Genomic DNA, 10,699 nt, shown 5'->3' with positions numbered 1-10,699 from the left:
AGCTAACCATGGTGCACATGGAGTGAGACACTGGCGCGCATCTGCGACTGGTACTACTGGGGATGTTGCCACTGTGACGTGGAGGCACAATGTAGCAGGCCCCACCTCGCCAGTTGCCATGCCACTGCGCCCCACTGCCGGGACGGGGCACTCTGTTGCCGACCACCCCTTCACCAGGTCCAGCCTTACCAGGTGACACATTCTGTCAGCAAGGACCCCTCTCCCTTCACCACTGGCATCACAGTAGGAAGCTTTGGATCTACTGGATGGCATCTTGCTCCGGCAATAACAGTGTGAGACAAAAAGAGCTAAGGTGGGGGTAATGTAATGTTAACTGAGTTGTACTGTTGCGCTAGCTTGCTATGATGTGATTGGCTTTCAAAATGAATGTTCTGAGTGGGTCAAGTCAAAGGTAGGGCCAATAGCATGTGTGTGGGTTTCCGCTCCCTCATTTGCATATAAAGGGGCAGGACCGAGGGAATAAAACTGGGATGTGCCCACCAGTTTGGGTCTTTGTTCCTGGAATCAGTGTTGCTGTCAGAGCTGTGAACTACGAACCTGCTGGTATAAATAGAAGAATGACAATTTCCAAAGAATGTAGAATAAGCTATGATGGGCTACTGCTTTCTTATCTCTGCTGGCGAGTAGAGAAAATGCGTTTAACAGTCGAATTAGGGTAAAACCTGTTTAGACAGCACTTGTAGATCTCTTGATCTACCCCAGGGGTGTCAAATTCAATTTTTTGAGGGCCGCAGTGTCTTCTGGCTTTCCTTCCACCCGAGCTCTCAATTACTTAATTGGTCTAATTATTTGATTAAGTGGATGCATTTAACACTTCTTTTCAGGCCTCGAAATGTTTCATAGGTAGTTTACCTTGAATCAAATGCATTTTTAAAACCATCAACTGTAAAAGACCTTGGGAAATATTAAATATGTCAAATTGAACAAATAATTAGATCAATTATGTTAATTGGGAGCTTAAGTTGGAATGAAAATTAGAAGACCTTAAGGACTGGAGTTTGACAACGCTGATCTACCCTGGTACACTGGACTTACCTGACCTAAGCACCACATTACATATCCTCATCTGATGCACTATCCTTGCACAAGAGCACTACTAATATGTCATTGTAGATATAACTTGTTGTAATCCTAACTTGTTGCATCCTTGCTCTTATTGTATTTTAGTAGTATTACTTGCAGTTACTGTAAATTATACTGTATTTAAATATGAATCTTGCACTGTAACCCTGTACACCATTGCCCTGTAATACCTGTAAGTCACCTTGGATAAAGGCATCTGCCAAATTAAAAATAATAATAATAATAATAATAATAATAATAATAATAATAATAATAATAATAATAATATGAAAAGTGTTGTCAGTCAAAATAAAATAGAAGTCATTTAACTTGCATATGAACAAGCTGCTTAATTTTTAAAAGCCAATTTGCTCATATTCTGTGTTAAATAAAAAAAAAAAAAAAAACTAGGCAGGGGAAGAACTAAACTGGACCTTTTTTTTTTTTTTTTTTTTTTTTTTTTTTTGAAAACTTCTGTTCGTGTTCCGTACAAATGTTACAAATATTGATAAGGACTGGGAACCACTTCTTCTCACGCAACTTCGTGCGCTCACTGAGGAATGGTAAGTGTGTTGTACTTGGTGTTCCCACGTGTTAAAGCGCTTCCTGTTTTCTGTGGCTGAATAAATGATCTAAACGTGGTGGTGCAAGTGGAACTACAAATTACATTTGCAGGTTTGTTTTCAAGTACAGTTTCTGTTAGACAATCACAGAAGGACTTTTTTCTGTAAGTAGGTTTCATTATAGTGGCAGTGCACACGCTGAATTCTGAATTTAAATTTTCTACGGTACAGATGTTATGTCAATAATTGACCCTGACTGACGCCGGTAGCAGTTTTTACAACTGAACGTTGAAATAAATGTCGATTTTCTTTTATAATATGTATATTTTTATAATATTTTGTAATTATTTATTTTGAAACCAAAACTTGTGTGTATACAGGTTATTTATTTATTTATAGAAAGTGCAGCAACATATGTGAATGTACTCTTTTCAACACTTTCTGGTAACCCATCCCACCTCACTTTCAACCAGTCTGCTCAGCATACAGTATTATTATTATTAGTTTATTTGGCAGGCGCCTTTATCCAAGGCGACTTACAGGTGTTACAGGGCAATACAAGGTTACAGTGCAAAAACAATATTTACATAGTGTAGTTTACAGTAAGTGCAAATGCTACTATAATACAATATGGCAAATAAGTAACAACTTAGGATAAAGACAATTGGTATGTACAAACCATTCCTTTTCAGTTGTTTAACATATTTACCGGGAACATCAATAGGCATTTATCTAGCACCTTTTACACCTTTGTACAAAACTATTAACATTACATAAGTTATTATATAAATGATATGTCTCCTCTGACGTTTTTTTCCCAAAGCAACTATGGCAGAGACTGAAAGTACCCAGATTTCCACCAGCACCAACAACACAGAACCGAACAATACTAACGACAAAGGAACAGCAGCCATCAAGCCTCAGTGAGTTGGCACCAAGACCATCGTGCTCGCCGTTTAAGGGGTTACAGAACCCCCTGTGGTCTCTACATAAAACGCGTTAAATTCTCCCTACTCCATGCTTGCAGTTGTGTAAACAGGAAAACGAGCAGCGTTGTTGCAGCATCGAGTCCTAATATGTAAACGCTAATAACGTGCGTAAGACAGCTGTTTTTATTTTCATCTCGGTGAACTGGCACAAGTTGATACTAGTGAAGCATGTTTTAAGACGCTCTATTTCTGATAGAGGGGATTCTGGGATTGTAAGATTGCAGCATGTTATACTGTACCCTCCCAATGACTGTAACTATTAAAGGGTCAACTAGAATGATTTTAATAGAAAATTGGTGAAACATTGGTATATAATTACACCAACGCCTGACCATTTTGTTTTGCAGTTGCTGTATTTTTGTCTTCTATTTCCTTTGAAAATATGTGTGATTTTTTTATGCAGTATAATGCTACTGAAATTCAATGTCTGACCTATATGTAGTATTTATGTTTATAATAGGAGACTCCAAATGTTTGCTTTAGGTTCCTCACAACTAGAGAGAAGTTCCATGAGGTTGTAGATTCTGGAGGAAAAGCTGCTGAGGAGAAGACAGAGACCAAGGAGCCAAAAGCAGAAGGAGATGATGATGCTGCAGCAGAGAAGGGGACTGGGGAACCAGGGCCGAAAAGGATTAAGCTTGATGAAAACCTAGCAGGGAATGATAAATATGAAAAAGGAGGAGAGAAACAGCAGAAAAAAAGAGCAAAAGGACAGAACAAAGCTAGGCCTCATGTGAAACCGAACGCCTATGATGATAAACGACTCTGCCCCTCTGTAGTTCAGGTATGGCATTGAGCAGTAATGAACACTGGATTTTGTTCTTGTCGTGACAGTTCAAGTTTGACCAGAGCAGTATACTAGTCTCAAATTACCTGGGAAATCCAACCCCAACACTTCAAAAGTTCAAATATATGTCAAAGGTGTATCAATAACAATATGTAACAGCAGTGGTAAAGCAGAGCAGTTTATTGAATCCAGAATAGTTAGACAAATAAAGAAGTGATTCAGTTGTGCAGTTCACAAAGTTACAGAATGGCATAGAGCAGTAATAAAATGCAAAGGGTTAACTTAAACATCAAATCAGAAATCGGTTAGTTTCATGTCTTGGAGTACCCAAGTCGGTGGTCTGAACCTGTTTATACTCATCACACCAGTTTTTTAGAAGTTGGTTGAGGATTAGGTCCTTTAACAATGGAGCAGCATGTTTAAGGCTTGCAGAAACACTGCCAACATATTTGTAGCCTAGTTCCTTTTTTCGAGGTGAAGTACATGTTTGGGGACCAATGTACCATACACAGTTGCAAGTGAGCATGTTTTAATCTTTGCACTGTTGTAGACTCATTCCAGTGAAAATCAAGTTCCACTGTTATCGGTAGTACTTTTTTTTGTTAAATAATGTTTTTAAATAAGTAGATGGTAATAGCTCAAGTCAAATATTACAGTAAAACAATTAACTGTGAAAGTGCTTTAAAGTAGCTGATTCATAAATCATTAATTTATTAGTAGGAAGGGCTTCAGAGACCAAGTAAATTCTAAATCTTGTTTATTAAGGTTGCAGCAATTACAGATACTAGGAAAATATTCAAGATCCTCTCCTAAATACGAGGGAGCAGGGTGACCTAGGACAGCATTTCCGCAGGCAATACAAAGTTATGCTCACAAGCTCTCTTTATGTATTCCACTTGTGTGAGAATATTCAAAGACTGTCTTTAACCCTAAATTCCCAACTGATATTGCAGTTTCTGTGGTGACACTGTCCTCAGTAACTACATTCCAGAGATGACAACTTACAATACATATTAAAAAATTAGGGAAAGTTAGTCGTATGCCTTAGCAATGTAGTTAATATGTGTTTCTACATAGATCTGCAAATATTACATGTAAACTTCTCCCATTAACCTGAGGATGTTCTACCTGACACAGAAACATTAACCTGTTTTCTTTAGTTGCAAGCCACATGTTGAATTAATTTTTCTCCATGTGGGGTCAAATAATGTTGGTATCAATTTAATTTTTGTTTCCATGACGTTTGTGCAACCCCCGTTTGTCCACTTTAGCTGGAGTCATTAATTTGTCTGTTGACCCACCCATTGTTATATAGGAGAAGGACTAACCTCTGTCTACTAACAAGTTTGATCTAATTAATCTTCTCAGAGAACACTATGATTAAACTACATGTTTTTTCAATTTGAAGGAATGTGCTGCCAAATGCTTCTTTGGGGACAAATGCAAATATTTGCATGATATTCCTGCATACCTAAAGCTGAAGCCTGCAGATGTGGGAAGCAGATGCTACCTGTATGATAACTTCGGAAGGTGCCAGTATGGTATCACCTGCAGGTTTGCAACAGCTCATATCGGAGAGAACTTCAAAAACATGGTGAATGAGGAGCTAGTGAAGAATAGGGAGGGCAAGGTAATGGTTAAAAACGCCTTGAGCAAAGAGCTTCAACAAAGTTTGCGGAAAAATAAGTTTGTCTTTAAGGCATCTGATGCCTACCTAAGGCAGATGAGCAAAGGAAATAAGCATCGTAATGTGGGAAAGAAAGATATAGATCATCAGTCAGTACCTGAGAAAGTGAATGAGAAGTCATGTACAGCAGAAGAACAGAACAGTTCAATAGATGAACCCAAGGACACACTAAATTCTGAGACGCAGCCTGTAGTCGACACAGAAGCTGGACTTGGCGGTCCCTGTGCTTCTGAAGCAGGGAATATAAGTTCTTCACTTGATCCTCAAGTGGACTGTGAGGACAATACCAGTGTGAAAACCCTGGGTGCCGTGACAGATGAAGACATTGTCAAGCTCAGAGCTTGTGAAAAGAAGCAAGTAAGTCATATTTACATTCTTAATGACTGTAAGGGCAGTTTTGGTGAATGTTATTCTTTATTTTTCTTATTCCAGAAAAGAACAGTGCAAAACAGTGGTGACTTAAAAAATAAATAAAAAAATAAATAAAATAATAACTAGAACTGCCAGATAGTTTTACGGCTTCCAAGCCCCAGTATCAGTACCTGTCTAAGCGTGTGTAGTTCTCAATATGCCAAGTTTAAAATCAGCAACTTCAACAGTTCCACAGAAGAAGATTTTGAAAGTTTTTTTTTTTTTTTTTTCAAAAATGCATCAGGCTGCCATATTGTTTAAAGCACAAATTCAATTTTTGAAAATTAAAATTGTACTGACACAGACACGATGGTTTTCAAGTTTGGAGTTAATCAAGTGAGCCGTTTTAAAACTGAAGCAGTTTTAAATATAAGAAGAAAATGTAGGAGTGGCAGCCATATTGTTTCACGTGACATAACCAGTTAGTCAAGTAAATCGTTTGTCAACTGACTCAGGTTTAAATTTCAAATGCAAACGTATAACTGCCGGCCATCTTGTTTTATAAAACATCACCATTTTCACATATTTGTATCCCATTGTTACTGGGACGATAACTACCAAGTTTGGAGTTTGTTGGTCAAACAGTTTTCAAACAGCAGCAGATTGTTGTTCAGGGCGCGTTTCGATAAGATTTATGGCAGCCATTTTGACATTAAAATTTATCGCAGCAATTTCTGCTTCGCAAACTTGATGCGGGTTTGAATGCTGATGATATATGCCAAGTGTCAGATCAATCGCTTCACAGGTTCCCAAGAAGAAGATTTCAAAAGGTTTTAACGAAAAATACGTCACGGCGCCAATTGCAGGATCGCAGCAGCACAGTTTTTTCCAGCATCTGACAGCGAATGTATCCTGCTTGCTACCTGTAAAGTTAGAACCTGATCAGTCACATCTTCGAAGCAGCAACAGTTTAACGTTTTGGGAAGAAAAATAAATAAATAAATAAATAAATAAAAACTTTAACAATAACATAGGCTTCCCAGCCTTTGGCTTGGAAGCCTAGTTAAATGTATCCCGTGATTCTCTATTGATGATAAGCATGGAGACAGTGTTGTGCAAGATGATGTCAAGCCACATTTCTTAATGCTGCTATCTGAGTGTAGGGTGACTCATGATTCGTGAAGACAGCAATTAGTGTGCATCACTGTTCTGTTTATACAGCACTGTTCACATTACAAAGGATTGCTCATTGATTCTAAACAGGCAGCTGTCCAGAATATGATAATCAGTTCACTGAAAGTGTGCTTCAGCATCTGCAGTTATTGTTGTGTTGTCCATATAGTTAGCATTAGAGCATTTTTTAAATATATTTGTTTAATGTAACTTAATTGAAAGGATCACTTAGTTGTTTTTTGAAAATGCATTTCAATAGCTCACTTTACCCCTAAATAAGCAATGAGTATGTGTTTATTTTTTATTTTATTTTGATATGTAATTTGTTTTGGCATTTTTAGGTGGACTTCAGAGATAAACTTTACCTTGCACCCTTAACAACGGTGAGTAAAAAGCAACACTGATGCTAGGATTTACTGTTCTCTAGTGCAGGACTGTAGAGTAGACCCCCCCGATATTCTGATTTGCGTATTTGTGTTTTGAATGAAAGTCTGCCAATACTACCTTGTTACGGTTTATGTTTCAAATCCCATTAGAGTAGATGGCGCCTGTATACGTTTTACATTTAGTCATTAAAGTGGGCTCATGGAAAAAAAAAAATGACTCAAGGCTGGTCCCCCCAAAGGCTGGGCCTGGGTGCAGTTGCGGCCTTTGTGACTTTTTGAAGACCTACATTCTGAGGAGTCATTGTAGAAAATTACACCACTACAATAACAAATGCATTATAATACACTGCCTGCTGTCTATTTTACTGTATAAATATTACATGCACCGAAGCAAAATCCACCTCCTGTATTTTCATTTTTCATAAACATTTGTTAAGGGTTTTGTTGGTAAAAGCAGACACTTATTCCTTCCAATTGAAAGGTACCATATAGATTTGCTTTCAGGTAGAGAAAATGTTCAAAATATGCAAACCGAAATATGTTTTTTTACTTCTAAATATTGCAAACACCTGCATTAACAGTTTTGATAGTAAAAGTATTATCCATACATGTTATCTGGAGTGAATATTCACATCCTTTAACCAGTCTCCTTCATTCCAGTGTGGAAATCTTCCTTTCCGTAGAATATGCAAACGTTTTGGTGCTGACGTCACTTGTGGAGAAATGGCCATGTGCACGAATTTGCTGCAGGGTCAGTCTTCTGAATGGGCCTTGTTGAAAAGACACCACACTGAAGATATTTTTGGTGTACAGGTTAGTTTTAATTAAATCCCTTAATTAAGTCATGTTTCACCACCTGGTGTGGCGTTGACAATGTCCCGGCCCTGAGAAACAATGTAGCACATAATTCTTGGATGTTTTAATATGAATATTCCTGGAGAGGGTGAATGCCTCTGTACACGAGAGAGAGAGAGAGAGAGAGAGAGAGAGAGAGAGAGAGAGAGAGAGATGTACACCGCTCAGAGACCACAAGACTCTTTTCTTTAAATGACCTTTGTGGTCTTGGAAGAAGTGCATGTTTTTATACATGTTTCAGACAAAAAAATTACTTTTGTAATCTTGTTTTTGGATATTACTTTTCCAATGAAAAGCATTTGGGACTCTCAAAAAGCAATTGAATAGTACTGAAAACACAGAAAAGTCTTTCTTTTTTACATTATCATTAAAACAATAGTTATTTTAATTGTTGCAGCTGGAGGGATCATTTCCTGACACCATGACCAAATGTGCAGAACTGCTCAATCAAACCATTGATGTGGATTTTGTGGATATAAATGTGGGCTGCCCCATAGATCTTGTGTACAAAAAGGTAAAATGGTCAAGTTGTAGAATTTACTGTTTTTTATTAATTTTTTTAAATACTGGTATTTTATTATTTATTTATTTTTGCAGGAGATTGGTTGAATGTTTGTTGCTTTACTAACATGATGCTTACTTGGTCAAACATCAGAAATTCCTGTTTCTGTTTTTTTAAACTAGGGTGGTGGCTGTGGGCTGATGACTCGCACAAACAAATTTGAGCAGATTGTTAAAGGAATGAACTCGGTGAGTCTCTGTTGTTTATCATGTAGCACTTTTTTTTTTTTTTTTTTTTGTTCCATCTATGCTCCTCATACTCTCAAAATCCTAATCCTTACATTATTGTTATTGTCTGCAGGTTTTGGATGTGCCTTTAACTGTAAAGATCCGGACGGGCGTACAAGAAAAAGTGCGCATTGCTCACAAACTCATACCAGATCTAAAAAACTGGGGTGTATCCCTTGTCACAGTATGTATATTCTTTATCAAGAAGTACATTGTTATGTCTTACAAACCAACGCATGTTGACAAATTGTATGTTTTTTCTTTTGTTGTTAAGCTTCATGGGAGATCACGAGAACAGCGTTACACAAAGTCAGCAGACTGGGAGTACATCGACCACTGTTCAAAAGTAGCTTGTCCCATGCCTCTTTTCGGTAAGAAATATTTTGCTGTGTTTGTTTCAATGTATTTTGCATTTGTAAGGGTAAGTATGGTCAATAGTGAGAATTCCATATCTATTACAGTAAGAGTTCATTTTGGTTAATGTGTGGTAATGCCCATGTTTGAGAAATGGGATAGCAACATAAGGTTTAAGTGTTGTACATTCTTGTAGGTAATGGGGATATACTCTCCTATGAAGATGCAATGCGAGCCAGGGAGACCGGAGTTTCTGGAATTATGATTGCGAGGTAAACAAAATTTAGATAATACTGTCTACATTTTCTGAAAAAAAAAAAAAAAAAAAAAAGTGTGTTCTGTAAAAACAAGAATCATTCTTCTCCTGTCCAAGAAGATTTATTGAATATCACCTCTGTTTGTAAGCTGTGCTATCCATATAACCCATATTGCTCTGTTCATAACAGTGGAGATGGAAATGTCATAATTTAGATTTTCCTCTTTCTTTGCATTTATCTTAATAAAATGTATTATAATTTTTGGAGAAATAACTACCTGATAACATTTTAAATATGGCGCTGCTATACGTAGTACCAAAGAAACTCTTTCTAGGTCTAGGAAAGATAATTCGACTCAAAGACCAATGAACTAATATCTATCAATCAATCAATCAATCAATCTTTATTTTATATAGCGCCCTTCATAGTGGACCACCATCACAAAGTGCTTTACAAGATGCAGTAACAAGAAAAAAACATAACTTTAAATACGGAGAAGTGAATACATGATATACAATAAAAAAAAAAAAAAATGCATAATACATTAAATACAGTGAAAAATGCATAATACATGATATAGTAGCATAATACATGAAATAGTAGCAACAACACAGCACCCAATAGCAGATATCGGGCTTAAAGAGAATGGAAAGCAAGAGAGAACAAGTGGGTCTTGGGAGTTGATTTTATTTAAAGCAAGCGACGGTGGGAGCATCACACACCAAAGGTGGGAGAGAGTTCCAAAGAGCTAAACAAGCATTCTCCAAGTGTGGTGCACTTTTGCTTGGGGATAACAAGCAGGCCAGAGTCATGTTTGTTTGTTTGTTTGTTTTTTTTAAATTTTCTTTCTTGAACAAGACATTGAAACTATTAAAATGTGTTATTCTAGAGCAGTCTTTTTGTAGAGTTGCATAGTGCTGAAAGAGTTATGAATAGCTAACAATTTAGTCATGTACTACTGGCATGTGCTTTATAACACAAATGTCCCATGCTTTTACAGAGGTGCTCTAATTAAGCCTTGGATCTTCACTGAAATAAAAGAACAAAGGCACTGGGACATCTCATCCAGTGAAAGACTTGACAACCTGAAAGATTTTGCAAACTTTGGTTTAGAGCACTGGGGCTCGGACACACAAGGGGTGGAGAAGACCAGAAAGTTCATGCTTGAGTGGTTATCCTTCTTGTGCAGGTAAGCAGTTATTATATAATGTAATGTTCATAGCTTTCACCAAAACAATCAAGATGTGAAATTAACCAGCTGCTGATAGATGAAATATTCTGTGATATTCATTCTGGGGGGCGGGGGTTCAGTTCTATTCATTTTTGGAAAGACTAAAATAAGATTAAATTATTGGTTTTCGGTGCTTGACTCGTTTTTGAATCAGTTTATAAGGAGTTTCCACGTTTTCTTTTTGTATTCCCCAA

The 10,699-nt window shown here is 37.2% G+C and overlaps 1 protein-coding gene across 2 annotated transcripts in view; it reads left to right on the top strand.

Annotated features, from left to right (window-relative positions):
* The first annotated feature begins 1,654 nt into the window (after positions 1–1,654).
* Positions 1,655–10,699, top strand: part of dus3l (dihydrouridine synthase 3-like (S. cerevisiae)) — a 9,912-nt gene continuing 867 nt past the window's right edge. The window contains exons 1-12 of one of the 2 annotated variants that reach the window (XM_041248842.1): positions 1,655–1,758; positions 2,470–2,569; positions 3,119–3,419; positions 4,831–5,466; positions 6,975–7,016; positions 7,680–7,832; positions 8,272–8,388; positions 8,559–8,624; positions 8,737–8,847; positions 8,938–9,034; positions 9,214–9,289; positions 10,275–10,463. In XM_041248842.1, the coding sequence (XP_041104776.1) occupies positions 2,475–2,569; positions 3,119–3,419; positions 4,831–5,466; positions 6,975–7,016; positions 7,680–7,832; positions 8,272–8,388; positions 8,559–8,624; positions 8,737–8,847; positions 8,938–9,034; positions 9,214–9,289; positions 10,275–10,463 (1,883 nt within the window). In that variant the 5' untranslated portion in view covers positions 1,655–1,758; positions 2,470–2,474. Of the gene's footprint in view, positions 1,811–2,469; positions 2,570–3,118; positions 3,420–4,830; positions 5,467–6,974; positions 7,017–7,679; positions 7,833–8,271; positions 8,389–8,558; positions 8,625–8,736; positions 8,848–8,937; positions 9,035–9,213; positions 9,290–10,274; positions 10,464–10,699 lie in introns of both variants that reach the window. The other variant, XM_041248843.1, reaches the window with a different exon arrangement.

This window comes from Polyodon spathula, chromosome 4 (genome assembly GCF_017654505.1).
Source record: "Polyodon spathula isolate WHYD16114869_AA chromosome 4, ASM1765450v1, whole genome shotgun sequence".
NCBI lineage: Eukaryota > Metazoa > Chordata > Actinopteri > Acipenseriformes > Polyodontidae > Polyodon > Polyodon spathula.
Note: the sequence above shows the minus strand (reverse complement) of the source record. Positions and strands in the feature narration are given on the sequence as shown.